The sequence below is a fragment of the Populus nigra genome, chromosome 13, assembly GCF_951802175.1.
Source record: "Populus nigra chromosome 13, ddPopNigr1.1, whole genome shotgun sequence".
Classification (NCBI taxonomy): domain Eukaryota; kingdom Viridiplantae; phylum Streptophyta; class Magnoliopsida; order Malpighiales; family Salicaceae; genus Populus; species Populus nigra.
In genome coordinates, this window is record NC_084864.1 from 1,262,405 (window position 1) to 1,285,039 (window position 22,635).

Genomic DNA, 22,635 nt, shown 5'->3' on the forward strand with positions numbered 1-22,635 from the left:
GGACCACGGGCTGTGTTTTCATTTTGGTTAGTTGTAATAATTTAGCTTGGTTTCAAAAGCTTGGCAGGGAATGTTCTTTGGATTTATGATAGGATTAAATTTCTGGGTTTTTCTTGAGCCTTGCACTTCGAGTCCTATGTATCAGCTGAGACTGTCCCATATACTTAATGAAACTATAGTTTATTTATTAATTTGGAAAAATCAAGCACTAATTTCTACACCAAATATGTTTTAAAGCAATGCTAGAGATAATATTTCTTACCATTAATTCGCCGAGGTGAGTTCTATGGTAGAAATACATATGGGTTTAATCTAACTTCTGGTGCGAAAGTTGCAGCTTATGGCCAAATAGAAAGGATCACGTTTCAAGCTGGGCCTTAAGCCTATTCTTTCTGTTCACACCCCTCAATTTCTGTATCTGGGACTTTTTTTTTTCCTGATTAAATATAAACAGATTGAATCTAGGCTGTGCTTAGGATTTAACAAAGCAAGAACATGAATAAATAAATGGGAATTCTGTCCCTGTTTTGAAGTTTCCCACGTAGTTTCTTGCAAGGCCGCTCTTGGCAGGAGGCCCGATTGAATATTATAATGATGTCCGATTCTTCATTGCGGGAGTGAAAGCATAAAAGGTTCCAGCTTCGGGCCTTCCGTGGATTTTTATAATGAGAGGTCCGATTCTCTAATGTTAATTTAATATCACTCGATGCCCATCAAATCATATAATTAATGGATTAAGAACTAAATATTAGATATTATAAGAACTTATAGTGTATCTAAAACACCCATCAAGGTAATTTTACCATCGAAGATGTTAGAACTGTTTATTACTATTTAGTTCACTTATTTCCTATGATCATTGAAAGAATTATTTTTATTTTTTTATCTTTTTTTTTTAAAAACCAAGTGAAATTATCACTAGCAGGGTTCTAGCATAATAATAGAGCATACAAAGAAGTCAGGATTCTATCTTAGGATAGTGATTATGAAAAATCAAGGTTAAAAAACACTGAATAATATTTAATTACTTTCTTGGAATGGAAAAAACTATAACAACAAAACAATAAAAATATGTATTTTTTATATCTTTAAATTATTTTAGAGACATTATTTTATGTTCATATCTCTATTTTTTCTACTAAATACATTTTTGTTCTTGATGTCTTTATCTCTTTTATTATGAGATAGTAACCAAAATTAAAAGGACATCAATATCTTTTAATGTTGGGATTAAAACAATACACCTAAGCAAGTTAAGATAAAATAAAAATACATTCAAGTCCAATGACTTTTTACCCTTCCCCTTTTCTTACTTGGTCCCACTATTTTTGATTTTGGGCATATTAGTCCTTCTACAAAACTATCATAGACATAGAAGGACTAATATCTATGACATCTTAAACTTTGGGGGTCATAGGAGTAATTTAAACAAATTACTTTGGGGACATGAACATCTGACCGGATTTCAATCGGACATCCTCTGCTTCATATAGTCAAATTCCTTCATCTACGTACACACATATATATAGAAGCAAATTTCAAAAGTTTTCAAGCAATTCCATACTTTTCTTCGCAAGCTTTCTTAACAAGGGACTTTCATGGCAATTTCAGCATCATCCATCCTCAAGATTTTCTACCCTTGTGTTTAATGAGACTTTAAAATATAATTTATATTATTCTATAACATATGAACATGAAAAGAAAATGTAGTGTAAACTCCCAATCTTGATTTTCTATTTTCTAAATGATATTAATCAGCCAGATTTATTGATGAAAAAAGGGTTATTAGATAGATATCAAAGAGTCACATGGTCTAGCAAACACAATACAAGGAGGCAAGGAATCGAGGGCAACGTCACTATCAGGAAATCTCAGTTCTTAACTAGCTGCAAATATTGCAATGACTTTATTCCTTTGAAAAACATTTGATAGAATTTATCAATCACCACTTCAATGCAAAGTCCAGTGTATTATGTATAAAACACACTGCGTTTCTTCAAATGTATAAACTTTTCAAGTTTTGAAGGCAAATGATGGTTCTGCTTCATCCTTCTTATTTCTTCCCTGGACATGATCTTAGGTGTTTGCGCAGATTTGTAGTTCCCCTTGTGCTTTCCCCTCGATATTTAGTGCTACAACTCCTGCATTTAGCCCATACTTCTCCATCTTCTCTAACCTCATCGAAGTATTGCCACACCTCAGATGTCCGTCGTCGTTTGCTAGCTCTGCTTGTATTGATATGAGAATTGTCCATGCCTACCAGCTCATCACTGTCTGGGAACTGATAAGCTTGAGGTCCAAATACGGAATTTTGTTCCTCAAATTCCTGTGAAGAGATAGCCAAGTAGAAGACGTTGACTGCATGGAAAAAAGTAATCAGAGCTGCATGAACAACAAATGTAAGCTATCGAGTACCTGATCATGAGCCTCTAGCACTTCCACTCCATCACCTGTCGGCTTAAAAATTTTGCATAGTTCCCTGATTTGACTTGAATTCAGACTACCAATTTCTGATAATGCTAGCGGTGGGCTGTCCGAAATAGCTGCCGGTCTGATGTTACTCGTTCCAACCTCCTCCATCGTGACTTCAACTTCAGAGCTAATATTAAAACCATTTAATTCCTGAGTGCAGACTTTCCATGAATTCCTGGAGTTCTTTTGCAAGATATTTGTGATTTCATTTATCAAAAGACGTTGCCCTGAAATTCCTTTCATTTCAAGAGGGAGAAAAAATTCTACTACGTAATCAATGCTGCTCACGTAGACGCTTTCTAGCTTGATTGCAACAACACCACGAAGACCAAAATCCCATGCTTCGAAAATAAATGGATAATCTTTCACATCAAGCTTAGAGATGTCAGAGACAAAGTACATGCTATTTGATTGAAGTGCTTTTCCAGCTACTCCTTTCCCTTCCTCAAGATGGTGTTCTCCACAGGCCTCCATAAATTCGACCATTGTCGAGTCATTCAGATAGCAAGCACTCTTCTCCAAGCGAAGAATACGTCTATCTGACATCCATGTGAGAGCCAGGGGCAGATAATTTACATGACATATGTATTCCAGCATGTCAAATATCTCAGCAGAAGCAGCAACTTGATTAATTGAGATACACTGCAACACGAATAACGGCAATGTTTTCAAAAATACTCGGAACAAATCCATGTGTAATAAATGCGCATGCTGTTTCCTAAATAATTAGCAACAATTCTCTCAACAATTTCATATTTCCTGAATGTTTCCTAAACAAATAAGGCGCATGCCGTTATGTTTTCACTAGTTATAGAAGAAGCGAATAGTAATGAGATAGCGTGAGGCCTGCAGAATTGATACTTCCGGAGACCAGACTTTTCCTTCCATTATTATGTGTTCATCATCAGGTTGGTCTTCAAGAAACGCAGAAGAGCTCACCGTCCCTGACAAAATTAGAAGGCTCGAACTTTCAATTTGCATTATGTTTCCATCTCCCATTGCAGATTCCTGATTCCAGTTGTCCAATGACTCTGCATAATCAAGATTTCACCACAACCAAAGAACACTTGATAACAAATTACAAGCAAATATATAAAACAGAAATATCAAATTAAGGTGGATAAGATTTGAGGAAATGCTTTGTACAGTTGTGGCAATGATATCTATCCAATCTTGCCACAACTGTACATAGCAGATACGATGAGATTATTCACCGCTATTGAGCTGAGTTGGATAAGATTTCCAAGCTGAGGTGAACAGCAATTGGTCGTCATGCCTGTATAGCACAGGATGGCGATTCTTTTCTTCTATGTGGTATTCAGGCAAGTGACCAAAGAAAGTTCCCTTAAACTGGTTCTGTAAGCGAACATGACGAAACCCAGAACGACAGAATCTGTCTCGCCACTCAGCAAATGTCTGATGTCGTACAATCTGGTCAGTGCCTTCTTGTGCCACCAAGTTACTAATCTGCCGCCTAAAGTACATCTCCCACAACACTTTGCTATGGTTGCCGAGTTCGAAATTGTCCTTGCCAAGCGAGTCAAAAATAATAGAGTGATAGCGAAATGACTTGGTGAAACATTCCAAGAAATCCTGACCATTAAGGCTGGCTTCTTGTTCAACAACTATCATGATCTCTGGTTTGAGTTCTTTCAATTTAGACAACACTGTCTCAATTGCACCTGGCAGTGCAAGCAATTTGTGGAGTTCAAACTCCCATCTGACAACAATCGTCTCATCCTCACTTGATCTTTCGAGTTCGAGAGCAGCTTCAACCATTTCAGCTGGGCTACTAGCCACCATATGCTTAACCTCAAACTCAATAGGAAGCTTTTTAGCTTCTTTGGGGAGTTTCTCAAGTATCTCATTGAGATAGTCACCTTTTTTGGACAGAATTGGTCCGATACTAGTTAAATGGAACGATATAGCATCACTTGACTGCTTTAGGTAATCATCAAGCAAAAGGCACCACCGCCGGCCGTTAGCCATCAATGAAAAGTCAATAACTTGGACTCTTTTCTTTCCGGTTAAGGCATCCACGATGGAGTTACGGGTTGTCAATTCTGAAAACCAGAAGAAAGGAAAAAACTGGTAATCCATGTTGCATCTCAAATCAGTGCAGGAAGGCACTAAAGGTCTGGGATTTCGAGGATACAGTTTATAGACTCGTCGAACTAGAGCTTCAGCAAAGTATTTGACAAGTTTGTCATCATTGTCCGTCAGGATATCCTTGATGAGTGAATCAGCAAGATGCAGGTCCCCAACTTCAATTGCCTTGGCACAATCCAACAATTTGTTGAAACCAGGAGTAGCCATTTTAACAGATAAGTGATCCCTTGATTTTTGTAGATGGCTTCAGTTCAAGCACCAAGGAGTTTCTGGTTTAAGTTCTTATGGAGAAACCAGCTCCTCTAGATGCTATCATTTGATCAATGTCCTCTCCTAGTTTACTTCCAGAAATCAACAGGAAAATGTTAAGAGTTTGGATACAAACATCAACTGTTTCAATGAAAAACTCCACCCCTTTTTGTATTGTAATTAAAAAAAAGTAATTATTAAATCATTACAAAACAAATCATACTAAGAGACAAGAGAGGTTTTCCATGGAAGGACTCTTACGTTTGTCAGGAAAACAGACAATAGGAAATTACAAGGATCAAATAAAGGTGCCATAATTTACAAAGGTAAATGACTCAAATTAAACTACCTGAATTTTAGGTCATTTTGAATTTGGTTATTGAATTATAATCTTTTTGGTTTGAGCATTGTGAAATATTTTTGGTAAAAAATAGGCCTTGTTTTCGTAAATTTGTTAATTTTATTTTATTATTTTTTCCAAGTCACATATTTTCACAACAAGTGTCGTGTTTTTAGATTATCATTTATGATCAAAATTAACATAAGGATCTCCTTTAAAAGAAAAAATAGTTCGAGGTACCCAATTTTAAAAAAAATAAATTTCTAGGTTTTAATTTAGTTGGACAAATTAAAAATTCATAATATTTTGGATCATTTAGTCTTTACAGAAATCGAGGTCTCATAATTTATTTCTTTTTTATTTTATTCTGTATTGAAGTAAGGTTTCTTTGTCCTCTCACAAGATAATTAATTTTTTTTATTAATAAAATAAAAAATTTAATACTTCAAATCCTATAGTTTGTTTTTATATTATAAATAAAATCATCTCAACTAATTAAGTTAAATATTATTCATTTAATTCAATTAGTATTAATTCTCAACCAATGAACCGATTCTTTTATTTTTCATAAAAACTGAAATCTAATTTATTTTCATTGTAACTTTGGCACTTCACTTCATTAACGAAGGTTTGGATTTGGTCATATTGATTTTTTTTTCTCTACCTACTTAGCTGTCTTCGCATCCTGTTTTCCATTTCCTCTAAATAATAATATTATTTCTCAAATTAGTCTTCTTATCCTATCCAGCCATTGCTTTCCAAGATTCAGTTGAAGCGTGCATCGGAGAAGCTTGCTCATGCCTCCTTTTATTAGATTTGAATTACATCACTTAGTTGTAGTTCCCTCAATTTAGAAGGTCAAGGATGATAGCCTTCAATTATTGACGGCAGTTGCCGACCTTCTTTATACTACCACCAACTATTTGTATTTATACTTGAAATTTGATTTTTTTATACTTACAATTTATTTATGAATAGATTAGTAAGTTTATGTTATTATGTATGGGAAATAAAAGAGAAAAACACTACAAAAAAAAGGATTGTGTTTGAGAGCTTAACAATTTATGTAAGCTTATTGTTTATGAAATAAAACAATGTGTTTTAAGCCATAATTAGTGGTTTTTTCCATCAATAATTGGTATTAGAGCAAGCGATGGCCTACACGCACCGCTTGAAGATTATCCATTGTCGTCCATGCGCATCCCAAACACCCAGAGGAAGAAGATGATTGAGCCATATGTGCACCATATTTGAGCCGAGCTGAGTTGCCAAGCCATTAGCTGAGCCGAGCCGTGCTGAAGAAAATTCATAGAATATTCTCGGTTCATCTCTAGCGAACCGACCGACGTTTAGAATCAGTTCAGCCTATTTTTGATCCATTATCAACCAAGTCAGACCGGTTCCCTACTATTTTGACAATTCCAGATTCATCCGCTGGGTCCTTTTTTCAAAATTCAAAGAATAAAATGATTATAGAAAATACACAAACACTCATTTTGAAGCTGACCAAAGACAATTATGATAATTAGTGTATTAGATTAAAGGAATTTCTTGGTTCATAAGAAAGTATGGAGATTGTGATTATAGAAAATGCACAAACACTTATCCTAAACTTGACCAAAGATAATTATAATAATTTATGTATCAGATTGAAAGCATTTCTTGGTTCATAAGAGTATATGGAGATTGTGGAATATGGTTATGATAAACCAAATTCTAAAAAAGCAGAAGATTCTCTATGAAAGGCATAAAACAAGTTCTTAAAGCTAATAGAAAGAAAAACAACAAAGCAAAAATCATCATTTATCAAGGTTTTGACGGGGCACCACATTTAAGATAATTACTTTTGCAGAAACATCTAAAGAAATATGAGTGTATTTTCTTCACATATTATTAGGGATATAGTAATATGAGAGTGTATTTGCTGTCCTAGACCTCAAGTGCTGGTATGATCCCTTGGTTCTATCAATTATTTTTTATAATTGAGAGAATACGATACTGTAAACTATCACAATTGTGAATAAATTCCATATTATTAGGGATATAGTAATCACAAGAAGCCAAGAAATATTGGGTGGTTGCTCATTCTCCAAATCTAAGAGCAAAACGCACAAAATTAAGACATAGCAAACAAATATGGATACAAGCACAAGGACAAACACAAGTCACGTCAAAACAGAAAGGCTAAGCAACAAGAACCAGACACTTCGACAGAACACTTCTCACAGGCAAATTGCTAAACATGCAGTGAGCAACCCTTGGTTTGGAATGCGACTGCATCTTCACAGAGGATTACAACAAATTCAGAAAGCAGCCCACACGCTCATGATAAGACCCAATCACCTTCTGAATCTGAACTTGCGAAAGTTTATAGCCAAAAAGCAGTAGCAAGTGTCAATGCATTCTTCAATGAAGTAAAACCACCTGCGTCGCCAATGCGGATTTATGCACAGTAATGCTGCAATTGTCAACACCACAATTATGTAAAACACACCAAAGCTGGCATAGAAACTGTCCATGTCTATTAATCCATCATCTCCGTTGGAATCGTTAGGCAATCTCGCTGATGGTGATTCTGTTTTATCGCAACTGTTTTGCAATGGAGGTCCAAAAAGAAGAGGATTCCCTTTATAACTGCTCTCATCAAAGGTAGCAAATTGATATTTCATCTCCGGTGTTCTTCCTGACAAATTATTGTACGACACGTTGAAAACTGCTAGAAAGTTCAGTTCAACGAGTTGTGCAGGAATTCTCCCATTCAAGTTGTTGTGAGAAAGATCCAAGCTCTCTATATACTTCAGATTGGAGAAAGATGAAGGGATCAATCCCGTGAGATTATTTTGTGACAGATTTAGAGCGAATATGCCACTTAAGTTTCCCCATTCTGTCGGGATTTCTCCAGTGAATCTGTTACAAGACAGATCCACAGCAGACATGTAACGAAGGATATCGCCCTCGTAAGTGTAGAAATTTTTCTTTGCTGTAAGCTCCACAGCTATTTTTACATCAATCTCTGGCCACACAGTTTGTTCTTGAAGATAAAAACCTATGGATGCAAATATTTCTTCCCGTTTTTCAGCATCTCGTGACATCATAACAGGTTCAACCGAAGTTTTTTCATCTGATGCCGTAAAATTTAAATTGCTCAAACATGAGGGTAACAGACCAGAAAATTTATTTTCTGAAAGATCCAATATGCTTAATTTCCTTAACAAGCATAACTGTTGAGGAAGTTTCCCATTGAATTGATTAGATTTGAGAACAAAAATGCTCAATTCCGAAAGGCTATCAATCCAATTTGGAATGGGCCCAGTTAAGTTGTTATCGCCGAGATCAAATATAACCAACGAAGAGAGATTACAAAAAGCATATGGCAGTGGACCGCTCAATTGATTTCTGTAAAGGTGGACATAGCGTAAATCTGATGCATGGAAGCCCAACGGCAAAGACCCAGACAGATTGTTTTCAGAAAGATCTAAATATTCAAGAGAATCGGAGTTGAAATATTCTATTGGAATGGTACCTTTAAAATGATTTCTGGACAAATCAATTGCCTGAGCAAAGCTGTTTCGTGAAGAGTTCCCAATTCCCCTTGGAAGCATGCCTGACAAAAGATTGTTACTGATATCAAACCACGAAAATGATGATGCAAGAGAAAAGGTACCAGATACTTGTCCTGCAAATTTGTTTCCATCGAGAAAGAGGTACGATAGGTTAGTCATGTTGAACACAGAGAGTGGTAATCGCCCTTTGAAATTGTTATTGGACAGCTTCAAAAACCACAACGAGGAGCCTACTGTTGGCAAATTATGCCCAAGCAGTTCACAAGACATGTGATTGTTGGAAAGATCCAAGTATCCGAGAGAGCTCATATTCCCAAAACAAGGAGGAATACAACCTGTGAGGCTGTTGTTAGCCATCACGAAGTTCTTCAAACGTGGAAAAATCGAACATATGTTTCTTGCAACTTGACCATGTATGTTGTTGCCAGACATATCTACTGTCTGAAGGTTGGGTGTTGGATGTTGTGGCAGCTGCAAAGGACCACCTATAAATGAGGTGTCTCTCAAATGTAGTCGATTTAACAATCTATTATTCTCAAACAGCCAAGATGGGAAAGGTTCTCCAACGAATTTGTTGTGGGATAGATCAACAAACACCAAATCATGTTGGCTACGCAGGAAGTTTGGAAATCCAGCTTTGAGTGGTTTTGAAGTACAGTTTGAAGCGCTAAAGTAAAGAAGCTGGAACTTGGGAGCTGAAGGCTGAAAACTGGGTGCAGCTATTAGCTCATTGTTATCGCATGCAATGACCTTGAGGTTGGAGAGGTTCATAAATGAACCAAATGATATTGGAACTTGAAAGTAGTTATTTGAAACTTTGAGGTCTTCAAGCTGCGTAAGATGGGAAAGGTGACTAAGGGCAATATTTCCCTCCAATTGATTGCGAGATAAATCCAAGATTTGTAGAAATGATAGATTTCCCAAACAAGGAGGGAGCACGCCCTTTAGATTGTTTCGTGAGAGATATAGCTGTTCAAGATTCTTCAGTTCACACCAGCCTGCAGAATATATCAATATGTTCATGTTAAGGGAATAGGAATATATCAATTATGTAATTGCTAAGTGAGGTTTTAAAGTTTTAGTTGAATTTTGTTTCATTAGCTAAGTCGGTTTTAGATTATATTTAAACAGTTTTGCTTGCTTGTTTTTTTCAGAGATTAATTAGCTAGCTAGATTATTGATATTCATAATTTTTTTAATTCAAAGTTTTTTCTATAATTCATAATTCAAAGTTTTTTTAATTCAAAGTTTCACAAGCAATCATGACATCCTATACATTAGGAGTAAATTTCTAGTATAATAAAACATAGATATAACACAAATATCTAGTGAACAACTGTTATTTGGATTTCAATACTCTTATATATAATTGTTCATTTGTAGAATTACCTTGAGCAGGTAGGGTGCTATTGAAGTCAACTCCGCTCAAGGATAGGACTTTAAGAGTAGACAAGGGTCCAATGTTCCTAAGAAAGCTTGCTGGGATATTAGAAGAACCATCGAGGAACACTTCTTCAAGGCTAGACGAATTACACAACCCTGTGGAACAGATCAGATAAATCCATTAATTAATGAAAGTGATATATATATATGTATATATATATATATATTCCAAAACTGTCACTGACCTTTCCCAAAGTGTTTAAATTTACTAAAACTTGCATGTAAGATCTTGAGGGATGGCAACGCTCCCAATGACTCTATCAAAATGCTTTCCTTGAAGTCAGTTGAATCCAGATACAAGGTTTATTCTAATTTCTTGCGTGCGTAATCCTCCTACCATTATATATATACTTCCCCACATGCATCATTACACGGTTCATTCTATTGTTAACTAACTCTAACCGACTCTTAACAACTTCTAACACGTGTCCATGCATCTGCCAGCTACCCCTTAATCTGCACTAACAGTGACCATAACAATACCTTTAATCATCCTAATTGTCAAAAAGTAATTTTTAATCATCCTAATTTTGATACCAGTATATCCTGTCAGCTGATTGGCTGACAGATCCAAAGACTTGAGAGATGAAAATCCACTTAGACATGAAAAGATGCTATCGTTGCAATGATTCCAACTTAGGTCAATAATTTACCTTGAGCGGGCAAGGTGCCATTGAGGTCACATTGGCCAACAGACAATACTTTAAGAGCAGGCAATGCTCCGATGTTCTGGAGAAAGTTTAATGGGAGAGAACTACCATCTAGATACAATTCTTCAAGGGTGCTCGAATTGAAGAAAGTTCCTGTGAAAAAGAAAGAAGAAAAGGTATGATGAAAATAGTGCATGGTGGTACATATATAGTAACCATTCCATTCAATATTATTAATTAAGATTTTAAGAAAATAAACACTGATTAACCAGTATGTATCCTTGAGAGAAAGGGTCTTGAGGGATGGTTGTATGCCTTAATTAAGTTGTTAAGAGGAGGATGATTCTGTTATTTCTTGCGTGCGTAATCCAACACGTGCATATATACTTCCCCACATGCATTACACGATTTATTATATTGTTAACTAACTCTACCCGACTCTTAACAACGTCTAACACGTGTCCATGCATCTGCCAGCTACCGTAATTAATCTGCACTAACAGTGACCATAACAGCTGCAACATTAATACTCCCTCAGTACTTGTAACATCATCCTAATATATATATATATATATATAATAGATTGGAAGCATGCATGGGTTTCTTACAATAATCGTCAACAAGTCATTTTTAATCATCCTAATTTTGATCTCTTCCCGTCTTATCAGAAAAACAATTTATAGATATAAATCTTTAGAGATGGAAGTCCTCAATTTTCGTAAGAGAATGTAACTTACTATTGATACCAGTAGATCCTGTCAGGTGATTGAATGACAGATCTAAATGCTTGAGATATGAAAATCCACTTAAAAATGAAAAAATGCTGTCGTTGTATTGATTGTCACGCAGGTCAAGGTTCTCCAGATTTTTCAACCTTGATGACAAGACTTTGAGACCTGCATGATGTTTCTCAAAATTAAGCATATTGGAAGGAAATAAACGCATAGAGGCTAAATCATACGACAAGGAGAAAAGAAAATGTTTCAAAGCTAAATAATTAAACGGTTACCATAGAAGCTACCTGATCCTGTCACCTCAATGTCTGATAGGTCCAAAGACTTGAGAGCGGAAAGCCCATTGAAGCATGATAAAAATCCTTTATCATTATTAAATCGGTTCAGACTTAGGTCAAGTACTTCCAGTTTCCTCAGTTTTGATGATAGGACTTCAAAGCCTAGAAGAGAAACATCAAAGCAAGATAATTGACATTAAACACCAGCTAGCCACTTCATCAGCGTAATTTCAGTGTAAGATTCACACAATGATATGAATTTATTTTATGATTATAAGAACAGAAGCATTGTACCGACCCTCATTCTCAGAGCAACCAACTAATCCATTAGCACTCAAATCAAGACTATGCAATTCCTTAAAAGGCAGAAACAAAGATGCGTTGAGAACCCAATCGCCCAAGCGCCAATCACTTGCAGCCCAAAGAGAGAGTCGGATCACTCGCCTTGTAGTGTTATCACACTCGATCCTAGACCACTCACAACAATTACTACTGTCCACCCAATCTCCCAAGGAAAGGTGATTTGGCTCGATCAAAGCTTTGATCTCCAAGAGACCAATTCTCTCTTCCTCCAAACACCCATAGCAACGACCATACCACTCGCCAACCAAAGTCAATAATGTGACCAAAATCCAAACCCACAATATCTTTTTCACCACCATCTGAGATAATTCTATGAAGCACTACAGTTTGTAGAATATTGTTGTTTGTTATGTGAGTTTGGGCAACCATAGAGGTCCTCTTTATAACACACTTTGTCCATTTCCATGACTTTTATCTGCGTAACTGGTGCCGATTCTATGTTTTGAGATGTTTTCTTTATTTCATTTCTTTTTTTTAATATTTATTTCTCATTCTCCGAGCAACCAACTAACACTTTGTGCCTTCTAGAAGAGTGTGATTCTTATTATTTTTTAATGAAATTTTTATTTAAAAATACATTAAAATAATATTTGTTTAATTTTAGGATGTGTTTGAGATTGTAGTTAGGTATATTAAACGAACCTTGAAAACACGATTAAAACAATATTTTATACAAATTTGATTTTTTTATTAAAATTATTTTTTATATATTTTTAGTTAGTTTATAATGTGTTGATGTAAAATATAAATTTTAAAAAATAAAAAATATATTATTTTGATATATTTTTAAGCAAAAACATATTTTAAAAAACAACCACTATCACAATACTAGCCATTTTCTTATACATATTGATGGTCTTCCATAATCTTTTTCCAAAAAACCATCATTAGACCTGGTTCAGGGCTGACCTGAAATAAGGCTCACCTGAAATAAGGCTCGTGTCATGATTTTTTTATTAGGTCACTAGATTAACTTAGATCAAATCAAATACATATTCAATGAGTTGCAATTAGGTATTTATTCAGGTCGGGCTAATCATTAACCGAGTTATTTGGATTTTTTTTTTTAAAAAAACTCAGTCCGGTTTTGATCCTTAATCAAACGGGTCTCATCTCGATTTATGTATATGTTAAATTACTTGATTAACTAAACTTAATCTTGTAATATTGAATTATTTGATGAAAACATCGTCTAAAACATGATTAATCTTTCTTTTAATATTAAAAATTATTTTTCAACGTAAACTCTTTAATGTAAAAATTTAACATAATTAAAATAAATCGTGATTACCGTTTTAGCAATTGATTTGATCTCGGGCCCTACAATTATTTTCATTAGTCTGTTAATGTTTTTCTTCAAGATTGTGGAACGGGGTGTTCCTCCAACTTGTTGTGTAAGCTACTTTGCTTTTTTCAATCACAAGTTGAACTTTCTTGTATGGCCGGCAGAGTGAATTAAATTCTGCACTGTTCACTTTTGTGAAGTAAACAGTGCAGAGTAAAGTGTTGCGCATTGGTAGTAAATAATTTTCCTTTTTTTTTCTAATTTCTAAAATATTTTTATTAACCATGTTATTTAAAAAAAAAAAAAACTCTGATTTTCTCTACTTCTCAGAGATTGAGGCAGTGATCATGGATAAATTATATATTGCATTATTGGGTTACGATTTTTTGTAAAAGGTTTTTTATTTTAAAAAACAATTGATAAAATATAAAATAAAAAAAACATGTTTATTAATTGGGAATGAAAATTATTTTTTCAATTCTTAAATTTTTTTTAAAAATTCAAGAGCACTAAAATAGTTTTTTTTTTAGAATTCTTTGCTATAAAAATAAAATTCGTGTTTGGAAGTCCTTAATTTTCCATTTTATTTTATTATTTAATAAATATATTTAATATATATCTTTTTTAATCATTTTATAACTTCAATTTAAAAAAGCATTCTTAACCAAACGTATTAAATTACTTTTTGTTTAACCTCAATTTCAATCGTTATTTTAACCAAACATATATAAATATCAAACTAACTTCAATTAAAAGTTTTTTTTATAGAATAATTTTCTTAAAACCAGAAACACAAAAGCTACCTCAATACCAAACATACAAAATCAATGCATTTTCTTCCTTCTTCCTTCTTATATATATATATATATATATATATATATATATATATATATATATATATATATATATATATATATATATATATATATATATATAAGTCTTCCAGGCATGTAGATATCTTAATGGTTGGGTTTTACAATTTACACAATTCTAATTTATAAAACTAGGAGTAAATCACACATCATATATTTTTTTCTTACCCCAAATTCATTTTGATGGGATAGAGATTGAAGAAGTAGATAATGGTGGGTGCTTATGTATTTTATTGTTTTTCTCTCAAACAAACTTGTTGTTTTGATTTATAATTTTGTATACATGTTATGATTTGTTTTAGATTTTATAAAATTAAAACTTATGTCAAATTACCGACTTAGATGTTTTGTGATGAAATAAATAATGACTTGTTTAATGGGTCCGTTTTATATTTTATCAATTTTATTGCCGAGTTATAATTTCCGTAAATTAATGTGTATAAATTTGTATGTACATAAATAATTAATAATGAATATTTATAAGAGAAGTTTGAAAGTAAGTTGGATAACCTTAAGCTAAATCAATATTTTTTACAAATTTATTTATTTAATATAATTAATTAATATATGTTGTTATTATTATTTGATATATGTTCCACAGCGTAGAGGCAGTGTCCCTTTATATTTTCATTTTATTGGCCCACACCGTGTCTATTATAATCCATGGTTTGCCTGGGCATTCCTTCAATCACAGAATATATCAGAGTATAAAATTAACGGATCATGTTATCTGGTTTCTTAATAATGTTTACCCTCTCATTTCCTTCTAATACTAATTTGCAGCAGCAAGTCGAATGCGTGTCCAAAAATGTTTCTTATTGACACTCTTGTTCAGCTGTGACCAATAATTGGGATCAAATATCAGCTGGCATTAATTCAATCAACAGAGAACTAATCCACCAAACCTTTAGGCTGATATATTAGCTTAGCCATGGCGTGATCTGTGGTGAAATTTAAGCATCAATGGACAACAACTTAGCTCTGTTTTGGAAAGTCACTATCTTTCCTGTAATCATGGTTGTAAGGTTTGGTTTCAGCCATGAAAAGATGATTGATAACAACTTAACCAAGTGCTGCATGTTGCTTGAAATGTCAAAGATAAATTATGATTATTTGCTTACAGAAATTTTATTTCTTCCACCAAATTAATTAGCAACAATTGATGATGTTGATAATATATTGGGAATCTTGACCCACTTCACAAGTCTACGGAGAAAAAGAAGTGCAAGTGGATGATGAAGCTATCGGCAAATCGCTTCATTCCATGAAAAAAGTTGAGGAAGAAATTTTTTGATTCCACAAGATCAAATCAATTGTTCAGAACACATGACTTTCCAAGTCTATATATATATATATATGAAGAAAAACCAAAGTAGTTTACACAACAAGTTGGAGGAATAGACTAGTGACAGTGATTGTGGCCCAACTATGCCCTTAGACTTGATGCATGCATCTATTGGATCCTCATAAATAAGAAAAAAGACAACCACTCACATTGACGTGGTGCATCTAGTGGAACCTAATATGTCAAAAAATAAAATAATGAATTTTCTTAATCACAAATTCACATATGGCTTTTTTTAGTACTGTTGTTTTTTTTCCAAGTTTAATCACAAATCCACAGATCAGTGGGTATATTTAGTATTGTAGTTTAATCACAAATCCACGGAGTAATTTTTTTATTCATTTTTACTATGTGTCAAAGTCAATTGACTGTATGAAGAGAGCCAAAGTATACAGTATTCACAGTCCCAAATACACATGACACTGCTTAGTTCTCGCTACTGTGCTCATTAACATTAACTATTTATTGAAAAGTTGATTTAAATTGAACAGAATTTATATGTCAAACGTAGTATAAATAGGACCTCTATGGTTGCCCGAATGCACATATTGACTTTGACTTTGTAACGTACAAGCAGAGTATCCAACTTTGAGCCATGAAGACAGTCTGAGGCGAATTAAGTGATATAATTCGCTACAAAAATTAAATTGGAATTTGCTCAAAGTTCTTATTAAGTTCAACAGTAATCTGACAAATGGAAGCGTAAAAAACTGAGGATTGATTTGGAAATTGACACATTTTGACACTATTTCCTTTTAAATCAAACGGTTTCGTTTTGACCACAACATCACCGTTTCATACGCTATTAAAAAAAAAAAAAAGAGAACAGAGTCCGCCCCATGACACCTTACCCTGCGTTTGGAGAGGATAGTGTGGCTACCTCTCCCCTCCCCTTAAAAATAACAGACGCTGGGGACGTTTTAAAGGAGGAATGGTTTTGGGGAGGTAAATGAGACAGAGGCAGAGACGAAAAAACAGGAGGGGGGCATTTTGAGAGTTGGAAGAAAGACAGGGGAGAACAGAGGAGGGGAAGAGAAGAGCAAAGAAAAAAAAAAAAAAGAAGAACCAGGAGGGAAGAAACAGAAAAGAGACAAGGGAGTGGAAAGAATAGAAAGAGACCCGTGTGTCTCTGCACGGTGGAGGAGAAAGGGCAGCAACCACCGCCTGTCGCCACCAGCTCCGCAACGACTACAACTGGCCGCTCGCCGTCTTAAACGGCCTGAACAACACCGTGACAGCTAGCTACAACCAGGTTGCCCCCCCAACTTTCTCTTCTCCCCTTCTCTTTTCCCCCTATTTCAGTCCGCGCCTGCATGCAGAATTCATTCTGCATACAGGAAGGGTGGGGGGGGGGGGGGGGATAATTAACCCCCTGTCTTGGGCCGATCAATTCTGACCCCTCCCGAATGGCTGGGCTGGTCTGAGCTCGGCATAAAAAAAAAATTATTGGGCTGAAAATGGCCCCTCAGCTGGGTCATCCCAGTTAACTGGGCCAGACCAGGCCCCCAATACATATATATTTAATTATAATAATATATATTATATATTAAAACAAAACAAAATTCAAAACATTATTTCAAAAAATTTGTGATTTTTTCATGTATTTTTTTTATCAATTTTGATTAATATTGGTTTATATTTTTATAATATAAATATACAAATTCGGAATTAAAATATTATGTTTTCTTTGAAATATTGTAAGAAATTATATAGAAAAAAAAATTTTGTTTTCATGTATATAGTAAAATTTTTTAAAAATATAAAAATTTTGATATCATATTTTTATAACTGCTTGAATAACCATGTTAATAATAATTGACATCTTAGAAATTTATTTAAATTGATCGGAATGAAGAGTAAAATACATAGATCAATCATTGTGTTTGTTGTCAAATACGTGTTTAATTTAGGTCAAATATTTAATGAAATCTTACAGATTACAATCCCTAATCATAAGTTGATTTTCTTTATGGTTTGACATGAACCTAGACGACCACCTTCCTAGACCTCAAATTGAGTCATGATCACTTGATCAAAGTAAAATGAACTTTGAAGTCCTTTTTCTTATCATTTTCTCTTAAATAAAAAATTTTCTTTCTTTTATAACTTTTTTACCTTTTCTTTTTCCATTTTTTTTGTGTTACAAGGAGGAGGGATATGATCCCTTGGTTCGATGATGATTTGCCTCCTGCAATGTTAAGACTACGGGAAAAGATGGAAACAGCGTTATCGTTGCTTACAGATTCTTTAGGAAGTATTGGTTGTTTTTTGGCACAATTTTGGGCTCGAGATGAGTGTGGAGTCGCCCTGAAAAATCAGCCTTACCCTCACCTGTGCGTCCCAAATTCTACGCTACTTGAATATCGTCAACTGGCGGGTCAGAAAGGGCTTTCAGGTCCAGACATTTTAGCTCGGGTATGGCAAAATGGATTTCCAGAGTGGACTTCAAATGTAAGTTATTACAGACCAGATGAATACTCAGACCTATCAGATGCCATCTCTTGTGGAGTAAGGGGTATTATTGCCTTTCCGGTCTTTGATTCTGATCAAACCGACTGTTGCTGTGCTGTGCTGGAGCTTGTGACCATGGAGGAGAAACAGGATTTTGATTTAGAGAGCGAAAAAGTTTCACAGGCTCTTAAGGTTTGTCTTCATTATATATATTATTTATTTTTTTCAATCTGAATTTGTTGACAATAGCACTCAATTTATTGTTGTAAACTCTACCACAAATCAATTCACTCAAAGTATCTGAAATATCCTTATTGAATTCAAAGCAAACTGTTGGCATTACAAAGAGATAAGATTGAGACAAAACAACCCACTTCACTTTTTATACTGTAAATAGTTACAGAAAACAGTTAGAAGACTAAGTAGGGATTATTAACTTAATGAAGTTTGACAATTTCAACAATAACTCTAACAACCTAACAGCCCCAGCAATTATTATCAGGAATTAGGAGAATAAGAAAGAGATGAAAGAGAGTAGTTTTCCTTAGCATATCTTTAAGCGTTCGCATTTGCTAGTGTTCTTGAAGTGAAACAGTCTTTAAGCTTTCTGGCTGAAATAAAAACTATGAGTAGTTTCATCATTTCATATATACCATGTAAATATTATATAAATGCAAACTGCTATGGACCTATCTATGTAATCTGAAAATTTCAAGGATGATCCAAGGACTGCGTAAATGCAAATTAGTTGCTCGACCTTACCCTTGTCAATTCATTGCATTGAGGACAACATGGTATACGCAACAATTTTGGTTGTCATCCTTAAACGATGCAGAATATGCAAGACCACGAAGTTATTGCCAAAATGCAGATAAATCTAAATTTTTCCTGTACAAAATACAGCATATTATGGTTCTAAAACATGGTGGCAAGGGAAAGGAACTTATTTATCAACAACATACCAAGAGTGAGTACTTAAAGGCTGGACTCCAATCCAAATATATTGCATAAGCTGGAACAAGAGGATCTTAAAGGGAGAAACTTATTTATGAACAACATTTTGTTCTCTCTCCAGGACAAACAATTTATGCCCTTTGTTTCCTTTTATTAGGCTTTTAAGTGAAAACAGGTTGCTAGTCAAGTCACATAATTTGTCATCTAAAGATACAAGAGAACAAAAGCTTCTGCAATATAGTATACAGTATAGTGAAGCTAAACTCGAGTGCATGGCAAACATTTTCATCTATGAATTAAAATCTGGTTTCTCCTCACAGAGACAAGTTCCAGAACAGCACAGCAGGACATCTCATCTGGATCAAAGATCAATGCAAAAGAACCCCGTACTTCATGATAAGATGCATGCTTTGCCCGAAAGTACTCAGGCTTGCTATAATAAATTAAACTTGAAGTCCATTCTGGAATCTTAGAGATAAACACACGACCAGGAAGGTCTAGTGGTAAAACATGCTAGCATTTGGTGAAACCAAGAATGGTTGCTCTGAGGTGCTCAACACGTATTGATCACCACTTCTTATGGGAACCCACACTTGCACGTAAATAACCCATACAGATGAATCCTTGAACAAGGATAATGCCCCTAGCATCCTCTCAGCAAGTGATGATGGCCCAGTTGGCTGAGAAATAATACAATCTGAGGTGTTTTGGAAATAGTTTTGTGGACCAGCGCCGCTACTGTGTTCTGCACCCAGATCATCAGCATCAATGGAATCTGAGGGATAACCAAGATACTCCATATATTGTTCGACATGATCAATGCGCCTTTGATGATTTTGTTCTCCGGTGTGCTACTCCATTTATTCCGTTTACTCCTTATTCTCAGTTTCTGTAACAATTTGATGGCAACCTGTGAAAGCCAGCAAATCTTTTTCATATCTCCAATCGGTGCTGCTTAGTTAGCAAGATCTAGCAAGGTTATCGTGTCATGTTTTTTCAGGTGCCTCAAGGGAAGAGCCATGAACGGTCGACCATCATTCTTGAGTCTAACCACCTTTTAGATTTTCAATTTCTTCTGTAAACCTAGTCCTTCATGTATATATATATATAACATAACTGACACAAACGTGTTTTACACACACACACACACACACGCATGTTCCACTCCACTAGCACATCTTTCACAGCTTCATTCATTAATCATGTTCTATACTCCTGAAAGCCAAAATTTGCTCATTCATCCTCCACCCATCATCAATAAAATGCATGGTCAAACGGCAAGACATCTTGTTATCACCGTATTACTGCAAATCAATTGTTAAACTGAATAGAGATGAGAGATTATCAAGATATTTCATTAGTTTCTCTTTCTATTGTCTGTAAATAGAAAGAGCATCAGCCTGAACAGTGTCTTGTGAACAGTTGAAACTTTGGCTTCAGATCGCAGACAAATGTTTTGAAGAACTCATTTTGAACCATATCAAATGGACATCCAAACTTCATAATCATTCTAGCAAGGTTAAAGCGACTCCTTTCTTGATCAAATACAAAATTCCCTCCCAAATCAGAAGACAACATATATTGTTTTGCATCTCTCAGTTTCTTTTCTAAACAACTGTTTAAGTGCTCGTGCAGATTTGAAGTTCCCTTCTTGCCTTCCCCTGGATGCTTCTTTTGACATCCTTTACATATGGCCCATACTTTATTTTTTGTCTATAAACTTATCGAAATCTTTCCACACTTCAGATACCTTTTGTCGTTTACCATCAGGATCTGGAGCAGGTTCAATTTTATCATTTTTTTTATTAGCTTCCTGCACGAGAGCCAGAAAAGGTAAGCTAATAAAAAAATCCCTTCTGAGCCACCAAGCTAATACATCTGAAACCTTATCCCGGTTTTCCAAAGGCTCTCCTAAATACCGATTAAGATCAAGTTTTTGTGAATCAATCACATCGCCATCATCTTTCTGCTTATGCCACTCATTCAATCCCCGGAACTTATCATCAGAATCTGGATCATGTGATGTCAGACAACTGGTATCCTTAGAAGGTGATGCTAGATAACTTCATTCTCTTCGCCATTGAACAAACATATTTGTTTTTGCATCTCTTCGTCTATTTTTTGAATCACTTTTTAAGTGTTTGTGTAGATTTGAGGTTCCCTTCTTGCTATCCCCTGTATACTTGTTTTTGCATCCTTTACATATGGCCCATACTGCACCATTTTAAGTGCTTGTGCAGATTTGAAGTTCCCTTCTTGCTTTCCCCTGGATGCTTCTTTTGACATCCTTTACATATGGTCCACACTACACCATTCTTTTCTTTAACCTTGTCGAACCATTTCCACACTTCAGATACCTTTCGTCTTTTATTATTAGCACATACGGTGAACATATTACCATCAGCATTTGGAGCAGGTTTCATTTTAGCATTCTTTTTACTAACTTTAGAACCTTGTTCCCCGACTAATTCTGCTTCTGAAAACATTCTCAAGCCGTAGTTTAAGCTTCGGGTTCGTAACCAAATCTTGCTGCTCTAAAATATGTCATGAGGACACGGAGAAAGAACTCTAATATATAGTTACAACCAGCACCAGTGCTCCTTAGCAGGATTGAAACCGCAGCATTCAAATTATACTTTCGAGCATGATGAGCAAGAGGATACTCGCTTACATGCTTTTCCTTCACATCAGGCTCAAAGGAAGGGAGACATGTTTCACAGGCTTGTCCAGCAGCACCTTGCCCTGTGTTCAGAAATAGTTGCTCACAAGCATTCACAAAGCCTTGCATCTCCTCATCTGAATAACAAACTGTACGCTCTATTGAAAGTTCACATGTCCTCAAAAAACCTGAATTACATAATCTGACATGAGATTTTGAAATATCATTAACAGCTCCCCAGGTATAATCACAAGGAATCCATGTCAGAGCAAGTGGCAATCTGTGTGTTTGGCATACAGCTCTGGTTTTTTTAAAATATATTTTGTTTGAAAATATATTAAAATAATATTTTTTAATTATTATTTCTAATATCAATACATAAATTAATACATTAAAATAATATAAAAATATAAAAAAAACATTTAATTTAAAATAAAATAATTATTTTTTAAAAATACACTTTTAAAATATAAAAATAACAGAACACCAGAATTGTTCATCTACGTTGAAATCAATCATTAGTGTTTTTTGAACACCTTATAAGAAAACCCAGAAAAAAAACCCCTCAAGCTTTATACACGCGCAAAAAAAGGCAGCGTCTTCACTTATATTTAGCTTTATCCATGTGCTTATATGTATAAAGAAGACAAATTTGGAGGTGGGTTTGGTGTGTTATTGTTGATATTGGAGTGTGGAAGTGAATCGCGAAGGCTTTGTATACTGAAAATTTGTGGATGTCATATTACTGGATTGTCGTTGCTACTCATAGAAAGGAGGTGAGTGATGTACTAATTAGACCTTGGATGTTGAGATATTTATTTATTGGCCGCTGAAAGCTGATATATCTTGATTTCTTGGTGTGTGTAGG

The 22,635-nt window shown here is 34.8% G+C and overlaps 2 protein-coding genes across 2 annotated transcripts; both read right to left on the reverse strand.

Moving 5' to 3' along the window:
- Window positions 1–1,763: 1,763 nt before the first annotated feature.
- Window positions 1,764–5,076, reverse strand: LOC133671106 (uncharacterized). The gene is made up of 4 exons (XM_062091750.1): window positions 3,687–5,076; window positions 3,334–3,503; window positions 2,416–3,114; window positions 1,764–2,326 (listed from the first exon to the last, which is right to left on the reverse strand). The coding sequence occupies exons 1-4, from the start codon at window positions 4,786–4,788 to the stop codon at window positions 2,054–2,056; spliced, it is 2,244 nt and encodes a 747-aa protein (XP_061947734.1). The 5' UTR covers window positions 4,789–5,076; the 3' UTR covers window positions 1,764–2,053.
- Window positions 5,077–7,494: 2,418 nt separating this feature from the next.
- Window positions 7,495–12,500, reverse strand: LOC133671444 (cuscuta receptor 1-like). Its single transcript, XM_062092214.1, has 6 exons — window positions 12,137–12,500; window positions 11,848–12,000; window positions 11,564–11,722; window positions 10,830–10,979; window positions 10,123–10,272; window positions 7,495–9,731 (listed from the first exon to the last, which is right to left on the reverse strand). Exons 1-6 carry the CDS (start codon window positions 12,498–12,500, stop codon window positions 7,510–7,512), a joined length of 3,198 nt encoding a protein of 1,065 aa, XP_061948198.1. The 3' UTR covers window positions 7,495–7,509.
- Between the last annotated feature and the right edge of the window lie 10,135 nt (window positions 12,501–22,635).

Bases quoted from the DNA above. Each gene is read 5' to 3' on its own strand.
- LOC133671106 (XM_062091750.1), bottom strand. From the start codon at position 4,788: ATGGCTACTCCTGGTTTCAACAAATTGTTGGATTGTGCCAAGGCAATT. The intron at 3,115-3,333 runs GTATCAATTCTG...TTCGTGTTGCAG, and splicing joins GAAAAGTCTGGTCTCCGGAA to TGTATCTCAATTAATCAAGT. The intron at 2,327-2,415 runs GTACTCGATAGC...ATCTCTTCACAG, and splicing joins TGCTAGAGGCTCATGATCAG to GAATTTGAGGAACAAAATTC.
- LOC133671444 (XM_062092214.1), bottom strand. From the start codon at position 12,500: ATGGTGGTGAAAAAGATATTGTGGGTTTGGATTTTGGTCACATTATTG. The intron at 10,273-10,829 runs GTAAATTATTGA...TCTGTTCCACAG, and splicing joins TGGCACCTTGCCCGCTCAAG to GGTTGTGTAATTCGTCTAGC. The intron at 9,732-10,122 runs GTAATTCTACAA...TATATTCTGCAG, and splicing joins TAGCACCCTACCTGCTCAAG to GCTGGTGTGAACTGAAGAAT.